This window comes from Apus apus, chromosome 1 (genome assembly GCF_020740795.1).
Source record: "Apus apus isolate bApuApu2 chromosome 1, bApuApu2.pri.cur, whole genome shotgun sequence".
In the NCBI taxonomy this organism is placed as follows: domain Eukaryota; kingdom Metazoa; phylum Chordata; class Aves; order Apodiformes; family Apodidae; genus Apus; species Apus apus.
In genome coordinates, this window is record NC_067282.1 from 192,985,430 (window position 1) to 193,002,662 (window position 17,233).

The 17,233-nt window shown below is 40.8% G+C and overlaps 1 protein-coding gene across 1 annotated transcript in view; it reads left to right on the plus strand.

The window, feature by feature from the left end:
• The window catches only part of RELN (reelin), a 288,920-nt gene that overhangs the window by 208,290 nt on the left and 63,397 nt on the right, over positions 1 to 17,233 (plus strand). Inside the window, exons 23-30 of the mRNA XM_051610928.1 lie at positions 4,401 to 4,538; positions 5,183 to 5,369; positions 8,072 to 8,277; positions 9,958 to 10,129; positions 10,500 to 10,700; positions 12,793 to 13,028; positions 15,221 to 15,378; positions 16,282 to 16,489. Coding sequence (XP_051466888.1) covers positions 4,401 to 4,538; positions 5,183 to 5,369; positions 8,072 to 8,277; positions 9,958 to 10,129; positions 10,500 to 10,700; positions 12,793 to 13,028; positions 15,221 to 15,378; positions 16,282 to 16,489 — 1,506 coding nt within the window. The remainder of the gene's footprint in view (positions 1 to 4,400; positions 4,539 to 5,182; positions 5,370 to 8,071; positions 8,278 to 9,957; positions 10,130 to 10,499; positions 10,701 to 12,792; positions 13,029 to 15,220; positions 15,379 to 16,281; positions 16,490 to 17,233) is intronic.

Consider the following 17,233-nt stretch of genomic DNA (forward strand, 5'->3'; position numbering starts at 1 on the left):
CAGAGTTGAGGCCTCTTTAATATTGCTCTGGCCCTCAGTAGCCCTGACATGCCCTTGCACCTCTGTGCAGCCCTACTAGGACTGCACAAGCTTTCAGCCCTGCACGCACAGCTTTTTCCTGAGAGTTTGCACCTTGGGTGCACAGGTAACATCAGGCTGCATTACTGTGCCCAAGAAGCCCATAACAGCACCTCTTTATTTTATAAAACTTTCTGGGTGTGCTGGCATTTCTGCACATCTGTAGATGTTCTGCATCTGGCACACAAGTTTACAAGGTCCCTGTGTTATCCGAGATTTGGGATGTTAGAAAGTCTGCTGCAACAGTGAAAGCTGTGTTGGAGAAATGAAATGTATGCACCTGCTTACTGAAATGGTATTGTACTTGAGCTGAACATTTTTAACACTGATGAAAATTAATTTCAGTTTTATGGCAGGCATTTACATATGAACAGGCCTTAATGAGATACAAGCATCTGTCAGTTGCTGACTTCATAAACAAATCAACACCTAATGACTGAATGAGACTTTCAAGATAATTGGGTAAATGTAATTATGGTAACTCAGAAGGTAGCAAATATAATTTTATCAGCTACGAATTTGCATTAGATAGTTAGGTTTTTTAATACCAGGAGAGAAGACAATTATTTTATTTTAAATCACATATCTGAAAAAAATTATAGCTGAAAGAACATCATATCAACTCACAATACATCTGGGGCTCACCGTGATTTCCTTGTGCTTTTGCAAAATGTCATGAAACAACAGTGACTTTTATTTGACATCAAACTGACTTAGATATAATGTCATCAGGAGGCCAGACTGCCTTCCAGTAGCATTAAAAAGACCCTAAAAACTTGGAAGAAATACGACAGACAGGGGAGGTTTATTTTGTTTGTAATAAAATGCTTTCATAACTCCTGGATAGGGCGCTTCTCATTTGAATAGCTGTCCAAGTGGTGACTGTCCAGAAAACTAGTATTTTATCACTGGGAATGCAGCTGACACTCAGCTCCTTATTCTCTTAATTAACATGGCTTTTAAAAACTGTTGATTACCATTTTTAACAGGGTAATTCTCTGAAGATGGTGTTACCTTGAGGTACAGAGCAGCCTTGGAAAGCTTTCAAGAGCAGTGAGCAGGGCAGGATTTTCAGTGGCATTGCATTTGCAGCTGCAATTCAGCCTTACACACGTTATCCCCTCACCCAGAGAGGAATCCGAAGCCGTGAGAGCTTTTCCTGCCTGGACCTGCAGGGTCTGTCTTGCTAAAAATAACCCAGCCCACTAGGATGTGGCTGCCTGGGGACTGTCCCCAGCTGTCCAGCTGATGCACACACCTCCATTTTAGCACATGTTCATCTCCAGGCGGCAACGTGACTTCTCCCTTCCTTCCCCCTACTTAAATGAGGGAAAGTCTCCTTCCATCACTGCCTTCATCTGAGGGAGCTTCTAAGTAACAAGCAGAGCTGAGCTTGCCCTTAGCTTGACATGCAGCCAACATCTGAGGCTGGGGGGAGAAGATGGAGCTGCCTCAGCAGTGTGGCCCTGAGCTCTATGCCAGGCAGGGGGCAGTCCCCTTCAGCTGGGCAGCTCCCTCCTGCGGGAAGGGGACGTTGAGCTTGTTCAAGGAAATATTTTGCTCAGGAGAAGCCCATGCAAGCCCCACCAGGGGCCCTGGTGTTAGCTCTGTGCCTGGCAGTGTGGGCCCAGCCCTGGAACAGCCCCACAGAGGGGCTGTATGCTCCCCTGGGCATACAGGTGTACCTTGTAATCACCCAAGGGGAGGGTTGTCCCCACTGTTTGTGTAGGGCAGGTGTGAGCCTGGTGCCCCAAAACCAGCCATGAAGCACCCACACAGCCACCCTGCAGTGATGTTGGCATCAGGCAGCGGCCAGCGAGTGGCTGGATGCCACGCAGAGCAGCACTGGGACCTATGCTCAGGGGGCACCACCACTCGATGGGCACCAAGGGACTCTATGGGATGTCCCAATTGCCCTGTATTGCTGTAAATCCCCCCAGTTTATTGTAAACACCATGGGGACTGCAGAGTTGCACACCCCACCTCTACCCACACTCCTTCACTAATGAAAACCAGAGGAGCCTGGCTGCGATGGTCTCCCTCCTTTCACCCGGACAAACACCATGACACAGTATTATTGTGCTGGAGGGCTTTTTGCCCACTATAAAACATTTCTTTGCTTTCACTATTGTTATTTTCCTTAGTGCACATGAGAGTTAACACCAGTCATTACCAATTTTCTAAAGCACATGGTCTCTGTCAGGCCTCTCTGTGGTGCTGAGGTGATGTCCTGGCTTCAGTGCACTCAGAAAATAAACCGTAAATAATTGTGGTGAATATTGACTGTCCATTGTGCCTATGCAAGCTCAGGAAGTCCTTCATGCAAATCACTGACATTTTGCACTTTTAATGGATAATTCACAGCTCTTGTAGTGTAATCCATCAATAGAGTCTATCCTGAGGGAGTATTTAATCAGCAGATCTGCCCCCACAGATTAGGTCTGCATGTTGTAAAAATGCTACAGTATTTTCAATATCAAGCAGATACTTAGACAACAAGGGTCATATGAATTTAAAATCAAATCCTTAGGCAGCTTCAATTGTTTTTTAAAGAAATAAAAAATTGCTATTCTAAAAATTTCTCCAAGCATGTACTAAAATAATCTTTGTATGCTTGTAGCATGCAACTGCTCTGCTGTACTGTCCATTTTAGCTGCATAGGCCATCTCTAAACATTTTTCCCCTTCCATACATCCTAGCAGGTGGCAGCCACCTTTACAATACTCATTTTAACAGGTCATTCTACTTGTTTTTTGGGTTTTTTTTTGGGAGTGGGGGAGGATAAGGGTTTTTCATATTAAAGTAACAGCATTGTAACTTATGCCATCATGTCTAGCTAAGAAATAAGCTAGGAAGGAAGCTCCTACTTCTTGTAGCAGCCTCCTGCTTCTATTCTCAGCCCACCCAGTCGGGCCTTGGCCAGTCATGGGTCTGTCCTTGTTTAACATCTGATGCTCATTTCACTGCAGTCAGCCCTGCTTTCCTGTTCCATCTCCTCCACATCTCTGCAACACAGGCTCAGTGCCCACATTGAGTTCACCACTGCTTTATTCCCAGACTGTCACGAAGCTGGCACAACCCCTTTTGCTCCAGCATGATGAATGATTTCCTGGCTTTGTTTCCCTTCATATGCAATATTTTTTTTCTTAACCTCATTCTGGCATGAGCATGGATTGGAGGGTTCCTGCACCCACCAGCTGAGAGCTGCCACTAGCCAATGCCTGTGACCTGTCGGATGTGCACAGGTTGGCAGGGCAGCTTGAACAGCCTCGACAGTGACAAAAAATGACTCATGATTCAGTTTCTTCAAGCCTTGTTTTTTGAGGGTGGTGGATGTCAGGCTGTGCTTGGCTAGCAGGAATTACTCAGCACGGAAAATGTCCATATCACATTGGATGATCTCCTAGAGGGATAACATCAAGCACTTTTAAAACAGACAATGTTACCTGACTCCACTATAATAAAGAAATCTAGAGCTGATTAAGAGAAACTATTTAACTGAAAAGAAGAAACTACAGCAAAATTTCCCACTTGAAGAATATTACAGATATCCAGAGCTTAGTTATACATATGCAAGTAATCTAATCCAGTTATTCCCTACCACAAATCTTGGGTGTTGCAGATTTTGTCCAAGTAGCTGGCCAAGAGCAAGCTATTTGAAATGTGGAAAAAAATAAGTGGTATGAAACAGGAGCATTGTCAAAAACTGGTGATTGTAATGTCACCAGTAATATGTAAGCAAAACCTAGTTTAGATTCATCCTGACAAAAAGAAATTTCTGCATCCAATAATAATAACCAATATCAATCAGTAATAAATAACCAGTATTCAAAGGGGGGAAATGCATACACTTCAGAATGTCAATGTCACATATTTTTGTAATATATATAATAACTATCAGAAGAAAGCTTTTTATACAACTTATAGCCTGTTAACTGTGACCAAAAATATAAAAATCAAAGTCACGCACTAGATCCATCTTTCTGGTTTTGCATCCTGTCACCCTCATAGAATGGCATGCAATAGAAATCCAATACTATTCATTGATATGTTTGTCTTAATATACACAGTCCCTATAACACCTCTGCAGTCTTCCTCAGAAATGTCATTAATGACTGGAAAGTCCATTATATAGCCCTGTGTAGCAAGTGACATCATCTAGAAAGTTCACTTACAGAACTCTTGTCTTTGGTTGTGCCAATCTGCAGGCTGGGCTGTGACTGGGATATCAACTTTATTTTTTATTATTACATTTTGTCTTTTTCCCCCCCCCTGCAGTTCTGTAAAGAATCACAATTTAAAGCTTTGTTGTTGGTTTTAAGGTCCAGCGCCACCCGCTTCCGCTGGAGTCAGTGCTACTACACAGCCCAAGATGAATGGGCCTTGGACAACATCTACATTGGACAGCAGTGTCCCAACATGTGCAGCGGGCATGGCTGGTGTGACCACGGCGTTTGCAGGTACAAAGCATTTGCCAGTTCTTCTTAACAATGCTCTTCTGGTATTTCAGGTATCCCGTTGTTTTGGGTTTCGGTTTGGTTTGGCTTTTTTGGCTGTTGTTTTTAATTTTAGATGAAAGGTTAAAGAATAAAAGCACTGGGGAAGTTGGACCATTCAAGCAACGTTAACAGCCAGTAGCTCTACAACTCTCTGTCAAAGAATCCATACCCTTGACAGATCCAGGCATTGGAAGAGCTTTCAGTGGCACAGGGCTGCTCTGCTTCAGGTGTCCTGGTGACCCCTCAGCCTTTTGCACAAGGACACCAGGGACCAGGCAGTGCTGGAGCTGTTTCAGTGGGCCAGCAGGACACCAGGCATCAGCTCAGCACTCCTTGGCAGCCCCTGTCAGGCTGGGTGCAATACCAAGGGCACAGCAGCTGCCTGTCTGCTTTGAACTTTCTGGACACTGCAGGGTTTTTTTAGAAATAAGATATAGCTTGTTTCCAGTTACCCAGTTATACAAGCTCATTTCCAGGATCCAAATTTCCAATCCCAGAATGATTTATTATTTCACATCTAATTTTAAAAGGTCAGTGCTCCGCCTCCAGTAATTGTCAGCATCAAATGAAGTCTAAAAGCTTGTTACATTTGTGCTTCCTTCCAGGTGTGACTCAGGGTTTCAGGGTACTGAATGTCAGCCTGAAAATCCCCTTCCTTCGACTGTCATGTCTGATTTTGAGAACTCAGACAGCCTGAAGACAGAGTGGCAGGAAATTATTGGGGGAGAGATTGTCAAGCCTGAAGAAGGCTGTGGAGTCATCTCATCTGGCTCCTCGCTGTACTTCAACAAGGTAGTAACGAGGGATGTGAGACCAAGAAAGGCACATCATGTGGGTTTGAATGGAGCATGATGTGATTAGATGGCAAAGGAAGGTGGCAGAAAACAGCATGCAGTATGAGAAGTGCATTAAAGAGTGCAGCTGTGCTCTGCAGGTAAAGAACAAAGCAATCAAAAGATCACGGAGGGACACGTGCATTATGTATCCAAGAAATATGAGCTGTGATGGAAGGAAGTAAATCACGTGTGCTGGGAAGCGTGTGCTTTCATACTGTCTAATTGTGCATTTTCTGTTTTAAGACTTGGTTCTTTCTCAGCAATCCCCAGCTCCCATGTGTTTGTTCTGTTCTGGGTGAGGGATGGAGAAACGTTGGCTTTCCGGGGTACAAGTGGCTGAAATTGAGGTCACAGGACCAAATCTAGTGAAAAAACAACTCCTTCAGACTTCTAGGAACTGGCTACCCTGCAGGAGGATACTCTTTTTTATTACTTGGATGCTTTGCAGACAGAAATAACAGAGCATGAAAGACACATAGGGAGTTCTGCTAATTAATCACAATTATAACTAAAATAGAGATCTTTATGACTAGATGTAAGATTATGTGTTGTAATCACAGATTCATTTTTTATTGTTGCTCCTTGGGTCTGGTACTAGGTTTTGTTTTGCTCTTAATCGAAAGAGTATAAATGCTATGTGCTTCTCTTTTAAAGCTTTGATCAAACTGCCACTGCTGTCATGAGAGCCAGATTAGTCCCAGAAGAATAACTCAAGATGCAATGCTGTGTAATTTTGTGTCGTTTACCTCATTACAAAAATCTAACCCATCAAATAATTTTCAGCACTCTAACATAGTGTCACATCCAGCTCCCCTGGAAATGCAGCTCTGCACTGAAAATTTCATAATAGACCAATCAGTATAACTAGCTAATTGTGATAATTGGATTTTTTTTATATAATCGTCTTCTCTGTTAGATGTTTTTCCTTCTGGCTCAGTTCCTTATGCCAAGTTTCTCAAAGTAGTTTGCTAAATTAGAATTAACCTGCTACGATCTTTCTTCTGATTTCTGCTAAGGAGGAGTGAAAAACTCATTTAGAAATTCTTGGCTTCTTTCTATTGATCTCTAAGGGTTAGGTTATCATTCATTTCTTGAGTAGCTGCAGTCTGCATGCCATCAACAGAAGGTGGCTTATTTAATTTCTATTTAGATCTTTTTTTAAGGCATCTAGTGGCCATTCTGGTAGAAAATAAAAAAAAAAACTTTTATAGTTGCCCAACTGTTCTGTATTGTTTTAGGAGCTCATATTCACAGACTAAATTTCTTTGCATTTTCTCAAATAGCCACTCTTTATTTGAATGTGTCATGTTTGCTGCCATAATCAATTACTGCTGCTGGAATTAATGTTGGCTTTGTTCTGCCGACCCCTCTACCTTTTGGTTTACAACTCATTTTAATCAATTGTAGGCATGTTTGCGATACCAAGCTCTTTCAATTAGCCTCTGCAATTCCTCTGAGGTTTTATGCCACTGGTGCCCCTTCTCAATTAACCTGGCTCTGTAGTTAACCCTTTGGCAGGCAGAGCTGCTGTGGAGTGTAGATATGGAAAACCCACCTGGAATAGTTTTGATCCACTGCGGGTCAGTATGTTTGGTATCCTCAGCCAGCTGGGACACACCTGCCCACAGGAAAGCAAGAGTGTTTGCATCTTTATTATCCATTACTAGTTAGATTTGATGATGAGAATTTCAAATTCCCGTAGGTCTCCAAAAGAAGCTGTGGAAACAACTACCAGGGGATTAACAGTGGCCCCTTGGCCAGCATTAGCCATGTGGAGCTGCACTGGGAAGTGCAGGGCTGCACCCAAGACTGAGCCCATCTCCCTCTCACAGCACCATCCAGGAGGGCTCTGCTTAGCTGGGAATAAGCCAAGAAGCCAAAACTCAGGCATAATTAAGTATGACTATATCCTAAGTGAGTTTTCTGAGGGTCAACAGATTCTTCACAGGTTTTAGTTGTCATTGGTGGTGTAAGCTAACTGAGTTTCAGAAAGACAAGCATTCAGCTTTCAGAAATCCATCTAGCAGTGTAATACAGCCTATTTGGTAAAGTCTACAATTCAGCTATGGACCGAGGCTGTAGCATCAGCCGAGCAGAATGTTCTGAGAAGGAAAGCAATAGACATTTATCTGTGATGAGTTTACTGTGAACTGGGTAGGAAGAGGAAAGAGGTGATGTGTGGAACAAGATTTAAACTCATCTATCATCTTATTAAAAACATAGATGGTATTTTAAATCTCAGCTCATAATCTTGGTATCCAGGTAGATCATGCCATTTGTTTATCTCATATTTGTGCGGAGATTTGTCAGGAGGACCATGGATGTACAAGCAAGAGACAGGAAAAAAGATAAATTTTACTTAAAACATAAGCATAATTTTATAACTTAGCCCAAGTTTTCCTTTTTGATAGATCTTTGTGCTTGGAGATGGCCAGGAACCCATGATTTTTTAAGGAATTAAAAACAGTAGGTGTGTTGCCAGTCCTGCCTCATCTTGCGGAGTAGTGTCGAGTTAACACTAAATTTTATGTCCACTGTGTTGTGCATTTGCTGTGCAATTTTCATCAGTGCTTGACTTTAAATACGTCTATTCGTAGTGAAGGTGTCATATTTAATATTATTCCCCCCCCCCCCCCCCCCCCGTTCTTTGTATTGTAGGCTGGAAAAAGACAGTTGGTAAGCTGGGATTTGGACACTACTTGGGTGGATTTTGTCCAGTTTTACATCCAGATAGGAGGAGACAGTTCTTCATGCAATAAACCGGACAGCAGAGAAGAAGGTGTGCTGCTGCAGTACAGCAATAATGGTGGTATCAACTGGCAGCTACTAGCAGAGATGTATTTCTCTGACTTCAGCAAACCCAGGTATAATTTTGGTCTAAATTAAATCCAGACTGCACCAGCTCTTAAAAAAAAAACAAAACACACCTATTTCTGAACTTGTGAAAACATGAATAATAATTTCAAGTTAGAATGCTTAAAAGACATCATTATATGGAAGCTTTTCCAGGCTGCCACAGTAAACTCTAGGAAGGAGAAATCTAATGAAAGTGGGCCTTAAAAAAAAACTGAAGCAAAATATAAAGTTTCCAATCATTCACCTCTCATGTGGAACATAACTGAAATTATAATATGTGCAAAAGACTAGCAAGCAAATACAGAATTTGCCCAAAAGAGGTGTAGAAATCTATTATTTCCTCTGACTCTGGTTTCAGGTCTAATTAATATGCATTAATGCCACATACAACAGAAAGTCCTTTAAAGAAATATTTAAGGAGGAGAATTAATAATGTTCAGCATTTCAAATTTGCCATAGGATAGGTTGCCAGTGAAAATTTTAATTGCATTTTTCTGCATAGATATTAACATTATTTCTATTATCTATAGTTCATGTCTTTCAATATGTAAATAATTTTATCTTCTCAGACGTCTGTAACTCAGCAAACTGCCTTTTTCTGAAGCTTATCTAGGCACTTGGAAGTATAAAACCACTGAACTTCATTTAACTTTTACATTGTCAAAATTACAGGACAGATCCAACAAAGAAGTTACAGACTGAAACCTTACATACTGGACCATCCAATGCATTATTTTTAGCTAAAACATTTGACCCTCTGAGTAAGCAAGACTGATGGTCCCTACTGTGCATATTTATTTTTTTGTTGCTTCAAATGTGGTCTAGATCTTATTTTCCAACACATAAATCTAGGAATCCTCTGGGCAAGAAGGTTCCCTGTAGCCATGAACAATTTCTCCACCTCACTCTGCCTAACCAGCAAGTGAAGTAGGGTCCATGGTACAAAATAACATGTGGTATAAAAAAAAGAGTATAGAAAGGAATATATGTATAAATGCATGTATGTAAGTTGTCTGGTGCATACATGTAAGGATTGAACAAGAAACTAATTATTGTACTTTCTAACATAAGTATAATTAGGTTTGAAACTTCAACTTTTATTTAACATCCTTTTGTAAGGTATTTCCTTAGTTGAACATGAAGCAAACCATCTGAGAAGACGTAAAGATCTCTTATGAAGATCCATACAGGAGGGCTGAAATATTTTTATCCACGGCAGAAAACTCTGCTGCATAATCTATAGCATTGTAATAGAAGGATGCTTTTGTCTACAAATAGGACTAACCAGCAGAAGAGAATGAGAAATTAATTTTGCCAGCATATTTCACTATTACATGCTGGCACCAGAAGAACATTAAGACTTGCTGAACATGTATCAGCTGAACAGTTTAATTCAAAGCTGAAGAGTTCAAATCAGTTCCTTATTGTGCTAAGCAATATAGTAATGAGAGTAAAAAATAGCCATTGTCTTAAAGAGCTCACATTCTCCACAGACAATAAGGACAAAGAAGGCTTCTATATAGTGTATAAATATATATCGAGATACGCAGAGGATTTCTGAGGACTTCTACATGCAGGATACATACTGGCTTTCCTGTCTTTTTCTCTGTTCAGTTGTGTTTATCCCACTTCTCTACAAACTATTTTCCCTAAAGTTCTTCTGAATTTCTGGCATTTCTGTTCTTCAGGTTTGTCTACCTGGAGCTACCAGCTCCGGCCAAGACACCATGCACAAGGTTCCGCTGGTGGCAGCCCATGTTTTCAGGGGAAGGGTATGATCAGTGGGCCATTGATGACATCATCATTTTGTCAGAGAAGCAGAAGCACATCATTCCTGTTGTTAATCCCACTTTACCACAGGTAATAAGCAAGAGGGCATCCCCAGAAAACAGGAATCATCCCCTCTCTTAGTGGACTTCGCTTTGAATGTCATTATCTTTGAAAATATTTGGTGTGTTTAAAGAAACACTTGTAATGTTTGCAGCTGTGTCTCCCTATGTGGGAATAACTGAGGTCTTATCGTGAAACCATCAGGATCCTAATCATTATTCCAGAGGATGCAATTATGTATCTCCTCAAAAAGTCAAGACATAGATTTTGGAAATTATAATTTTTTGAAAATGACAGAAAATACAAATTGCAAAATTTGGAAGTTGATAATTTTGGAAATTATTCTGAAGTCATACTGCAAGGTGATAGTACTTGTTGTTTTTCTTCTCATTTCTAACAGAACTTTTATGAAAAGCCAGCATTTGATTACCCTATGAACCAGATGAGTGTATGGTTAATGTTGGCCAATGAAGGGATGACCAAAAATGAAAGTTTCTGCTCTGCCACCCCCTCTGCCATGCTCTTTGGTAAATCAGATGGAGACCGGTTTGCAGTGACTCGAGATTTATCTCTGAAGCCTGGCTATGTCCTGCAGTTCAAGGTATTCCTTAAACATAAATCCCTGCAGAATATCAGGTGAAAAAAAAAGTATCAGTCAACAGTTGCAAGATATCACTGGGGGTACAGTTCAGAACAAGGTGATATATTATACCACAGTGAAAAAGATGTGAAGAGCATAAGTATTAATTAATACAGCATAAAATATCATGCTGCTTTCTAAAAGTATAGCCAAAACCTTGGTATAGGAAAGTTTTTCCACCCCTCTGGAGAAGTTTGAAAGCTTGCTGTCCTTCAATACATTTCAGAAGTGGGCTGAAGTAACTGTCATTATATTCAAGTCGGTACTAGGAAATGCTATTGCACTGTCAAGGGAAAAAGGATTTATCCCATCCAGGGCTCCATGAATACAAAAGCTCCAATGTGGTTTGCATACATTGTTTGCATTGTAAACTGTTTAAGGACTTACAAGCTGCTCTGTACTCCACCATGCCTTTTTCATATAATTTACTTTTATTTTGTCAATGAATATGGGCTCCAATTAGCATTCTCTTTTTTAAAGGCCTTACAAAAATTTCAGTGGTCTGACAATGCATCAGAATGTGGGCTCCAAATAAAGTGTATTTGCTTTGACAAGCTCTTGTTTCTGAACCCTAATCAAAATTTTATTGAGTTTATAATGAAATCCCATTGGTGAATTCTGGAGGTTGGTTGCAATGCAATTTTAATGAGCTCACCACAAATACATGGTCCTTACATAATTGGGAGATACAGACGCTGAATAATTTACAAGTGGAATTATTAAAGAGATCAGATGTTTACAGGCAACTTTTCAAATATAATTCCCACAGTTCTATAAATAGGAAACTTAGAAATAATGGGATTTATAAAATAATCTCATTTCATCTGAAAGTTATGCTAATTGAATGCTATACAAAGTGAGGGATTGCAGTACAGTTTCTGAGTGAGTATTGCTTGTAATTTTATACTTTAAACTGTCTAAACCCCCCAAATATTTCAATATATAAATACCATTTATCCTGGAAAAGATGCTATTTGCCTCTTCAGCCCTTTCCTCTGCTTCAGTGACTGTCTCAATTCTGTAGGTTTGATGATCAAACAGCATTTCAAAAGTAATTTAATCTAGAAGAGCAATACTTTAAAAATATTTCATACACTTTCTATCACTGAAACACTTGGCCATGTAACAGCAATATACAAAACATAAACAACATGTATCAGAAAACAGTGAGCTCTTCTTTATGGAGTCTATTATATAAAGCCTGACTTTATACTTTTCTCTTTTTGGACAACTTTTAAACTGGTGTGAACATAAATGAGTCAGTCCTATTTGGATGCTTTAATTTTAAACATATGGTTAAATGCTTCCCTGAGTTTGTGAAACTTCCATTTTAAATAGCTCCCTGGAATAATTTTGCGTTGATAAACTCAAAGACAGTATTTTGTCAAAATTATTTCATTTTACGTGAATTATTTTGGTTTACATTTTTCATTCAACAGCTCAAGTAGAATTACTGCAATAAAATAATAAAACCATTTTTCTGATAGCTTGAAAATGAAACTGAAAACTTCAAATCAGCAGTTGATTTTTGTCTTAGTTACATCCTCATTTCACATTTCAATATGCATTTTTCTACTTCATCCAATTTTGCTCTCCTCTGGGGGCCCAACATCATTCCTGCCTGGCCAATGACTCAGCTGTGGTCAGGGCTTGCAGCCCAGGGCAGGAGGGACCAGGAGGCCAGGTTGATCCTCTGGGCACATTGAGTGGACCACCGATGGAAGGGGTGTCAGAGGATACAGCTCTTCCCATGCCTCCTGGGCATGTAGGTGCATGTGCAAAGTTTGCTGGTTGTGACCTTTGAAAAGCTCTTTGCACATTTTGGTATGCTGAACCCAGCAACCTTGATGAAGGGATAGTAGGAATTTTTACTGAGAAATGTCATATACATGAAGAAACAAACTCCATGCATCAGTCACTGTTTGCCAGACGGGGTCAAAGCAAGTGTTCCAAGCACTGAACCTCCCAAAGCAAAAAGTCAAAGGAGGTTTGCAGCCAATAACTACCAATAACAATGAAGGTTTATTTATCTGATGCTCTGCTTTTTTTGCAGCTGAACATTGGTTGCACCAACCAGTACAGCAGCTCTGCTCCCGTTCTGCTTCAGTACTCACACGACGCTGGGCTCTTCTGGTCACTCGTGAAGGAAGGCTGCTACCCTGCATCTCCAGGAATGAAAGGATGTGAGGGAAGCTCCCGGGAGCTGAGTGAGCCCACTGTGTATCACACAGGAGACTTTGAGGACTGGACAAGAATTACTATTATTATCCCCAGGTCACTTGCAGCCAGGTACTGTATTTTGTAAACCAATGATGCTGTGAATTAGTTGCCTCTTCTTTGATGCTATATTAGGAAAATGTTGCAAGCTGTAAATAAATGGTGTTAAAAATAGGCAGATCTGGGAAAAATAATAGAGTAATAGGAATGTCTGGGTTGGAAAAGACCTTTAAGATCATCAAGTCCAACAGTAACCTAGCATACTGCCAAATCTAAACCATGTCCCTAAGCACCACATTTACATGTCTTTTAAATGCCTCCAGGGATGGTATTGACCACTTCCCTGGACAGCCTGTTCCAATGCCTGACAACCCTTTCAGTAAATATTTTTTTCCTGATATCAAATCTAAACTTCCCCTGGCACAAATGCACTGTGCTTTCCAAAACAGGGGGAAGCTTTCTTCTTTAAAGGTGTCAGAATGGTCTATATAATTAAATTACAAAGCAACAAGCATTTTAATTTTACATCAATCTCTTTATCATGCTGCTGTCTTTACACATATCAGTTAGGTCAGATACACCAGCAAAAGAGTGATATGTCACTTGAATCAAATAAGCCATTCAAACAGGATTAATTTTTACATTACCAGTGGGCAAAGAAACCCTAGAAGGGTATTTGAGCTGCTGCATAATGTGCTGCATCATTGAAGGTGGCTAAGACAGCCAAAGTCAATGGTGGGAGGAATGACAGGTGTGGTCCTCTTCAAGTGCAACCTCAGCATTGGGTTCATACAGATGAGAAAACATCAGACAGTGGAAGATGGAAATAAGCTCTGAAACCAGGAGGCTTTTCTCAGTCTTACTTGGATTTGGGTGAAGTTTCTTGCTCGTTGTCTTACCCCATCAGTAGAGCCCCATGATCAGATTTGCTGCCTGCACCAAGCACTGCCAAGACTGCCAGCACAGCCAGTGGCCGTCTCCCCAAGCTCCCAGCCATCCCCCAATGCCTCCTGCAGGCACAGGACAGATTTTGAGTACATGACACATTGTGTAGCAGGGGAGCCGGCGCCTTTGCTGCAAGGAGCTGAAATAACAGCATGTACCATAACAAGTTTATCTTTTCTTCAGTAATTAGTCAATAAAAGCAGGTGCCAAATAGCACAGATCTGACACCAGCTGATTTGATTTACCCAAAACAAGTAGAGCAGAATCAATAGCAGCAATCTGTTTGGCATTATGTTCAGTTATGTGATGGGGAAAAAGCAGCTCATGCTAAATACATTAAAGATGTAAGTATTGCGAGTGCAACAACGGTCTCAGCGTTGTGGGTCACTTTGGAAATCATAGTTCAGGGGCTATCCAGAGAGCATCCTGTTTCATCAGTTGATAGAAAGCACTACCACAGTGATCCCCTGCTTACCAAATCCCAGTGCATAACAGGAAAAAAAGCAATAGATTATAAGAAGAAGGTTCTTAGTTAATCCATTGGATTGACAAGGAAATTTTAACCCTCTTCCCCACTCTGGAGCTCCTATAAAATGATTCAGCTAGAAGTTAAAGACTGGAAATTAAAAAAACAAATTGTTTTTTTCTTTAGCAGATCTCCTATGCAGTGGGTTGGCTGGAGTAACTTAGTGTAGGCTCACCAAAGGATTTTCAGTTCTACATGCTAAGGATTAGTAGATCCCATTTTTCCATTAATTTCACGTTATGATTTAAGAATAAAAAAAATTTGTTACTGTCCACATGTCCTGTAGGACATGTTATCTGCCATTATTTTTATGAAGTGGATGGTTTTTCTTGTATCCAAATTTCTTGAAGATTTTTTACTTAAAGTTATATGATCCTGTAATAAACTCTGCATCTCTGTCATTACCGAGTTCTTTTCAAAAGTACCATAAGAAATGGTGTTCTGGGATTTTAAAATGTAATTAGCAGTTTGAGTTGAACCGAGTAATGAAAGGTGCCTTCAGAGTCACATGTCATCATTCACTCTTGTTGATAAAACCATCTATCTGTTCTTTGCATCACACCGGTGGATATGGGCCAAAGAAATAGAGGAAGTCAAAACACATCCAAAAAATCTGGAAAAAATATCCAGAAGCAAAGTCGCACAAAATGTAGGATGTCAGAAATATTTTCCAGGCATCTTATTTGCAAATAGCAGATGCAGGAAAAGCTCCTTTTAATCTTAAATAAAAGGAACAGTAGATATTGAAGCTGGGAATAGTAATACCGTGCCCTTCATGGTTGTTGCTCTGCAGTAAGACTCGATTCCGCTGGATCCAGGAGAGCAGCTCCCACAAGAGTGTCCCTCCCTTCGGCTTGGACAGCGTCTACATTTCCGAGCCCTGCCCCAACTACTGCAATGGTCACGGGGACTGCGTCTCCGGGGTCTGCTTCTGTGACCTGGGCTACACAGGTAGGACACCCCTCTTCAGGTGGGGTGACAGTAAGCGCTGGTTGAATTAGAGCTGTAAATCTAGCATCTTGTTTTTCCTCTGCAAAATTCCAGTAAAATATAGGATGACACCAATTTCATGGGCTGCCAGCAAGAATGTTTTCATTCTGTTAAATAAGGTTCAGCACAGGCAAAACAGAGCAGCTGAAGGCACTGGGCACCAGTGATCTTCATGGCAACGACAATCTTTGAACATCACCATCTGTATGAATGGGGAAGGGACCAGGAATAGAAGAGAAAACAAACTAAAATAGTTGAAACTAAAAAGTCTGCTTAAAAGCCTTTGGATCATCTTCAAAATAATCACTGCTGTTCTTGGGTCCCCTGGCCATCAGATGGCATGGGACCAGGAAGGAACATATGTTCAGACAGACCCTTCTGTGGAAAATTCTGCTCACTTTTGGTTTCAGGGGCTTTTATGCTGAAACACAAAAAAAGCCCAACAAACTCAACGAAAAAAACAGTGACTGAGACAACCAGTTGCACACTGTACACTTTTCAACCCCCTGTACCAAGAAAGCAATATGCTAACATCTTTTATTCAATTTGTTTAAAACAAAATAAAAGGGTAATATTTTTCTGTTTACATAAAATGTCTTAACAACATAAAGCACAGCTGTTTTTCACCTAGTGAAATAAGCCATCTTAGCTTTTAAAGGAAGAGTGCTTATTCTGCCTACAAAAAATTGTACAGAGGGTTAAAAAAGGTACAAACCTGTTGTCTGGGCAGTTTTTTAGAAAAGCCTAGTACTTTATTGTATGTGGATGCAACAGAACTGTTTGCTGATGTACTGTATCTGACCTTTGCTCTGTTCAGCAGAGTTTCACCAAAGCATCTCCCATATTTATTCTGTTTCCTTGAAGCATCACATGGAACCTGTGTGTCTAACGTGCCTAATCACAGTGAGATGTTCGACAGGTTTGAGAGGAAGCTAAGTCCTCTCTGGTACAAGATAACAGGAGGTCAGGTTGGGACAGGCTGTGGTGTGCTCAGCGATGGAAAATCTCTGTACTTCAATGGACCTGGCAAAAGGGAGGCGAGGACTGTTCCCCTGGACACCACAAATATCAGGTCAATCCTCTGTGTTGCTTCTCACAATTGTCTGTGTATTCATATTGTCTCCTCTATGTTATTAAAGTGTAGGTGTGAGCAGAGGTGAAATGTCTTCCAGGTCATCGGAACTTGTATAAGAAATCTTAAAGGCAGAGAAAAGGCAAACTTTTGTGTTCATTCTGATGAACCATTTCCTTTTCTTGAGCGGGAAAGCTTGGGCTAGAAATAGAATAGCAGTGTAGAAAATAAGAGCTGTTCATCCTTCTGAGAAGGTGGCTTGCATTGTATTCTAGATGGACAGGCAGAAGATGTGGTCTTGAGACCGCACCAAACCTACAACTCTGCCCATCGCTGGGCAGAAAAGCTCCCTTTCCGTGGGCTGCACTGAACGGCAGGTGCGGCGATGGCGCAGCAACGAGCTGTTGTTTCCTTGCCAGATGTTGTGAATTAGTCCACTTGTCAGAAGTGTAAAAAAATGGAATGTGGATTGTTTCTGTGTAGACAAGAGGCTAACAAGCCTTCACCTCTCCCCACCACAGCTGAATCCAACTCTGCTAGTACCAATTATCCTTTTTCTCTCAAATTATCTCATTGATTTATGTAATTAGGATAAACAAAGAGCTGTTAATTCTAACCATTATTTAGCCTGGAGTTTGCTGCTGCCTTGTCCAGTCTCATAAGGGATCAAGCACCTGAAACTTTGCCCACCCTACAGTTATATCAGTTAGCTTAATGAAATTTGTCCCCTGAAAAATACTGCTC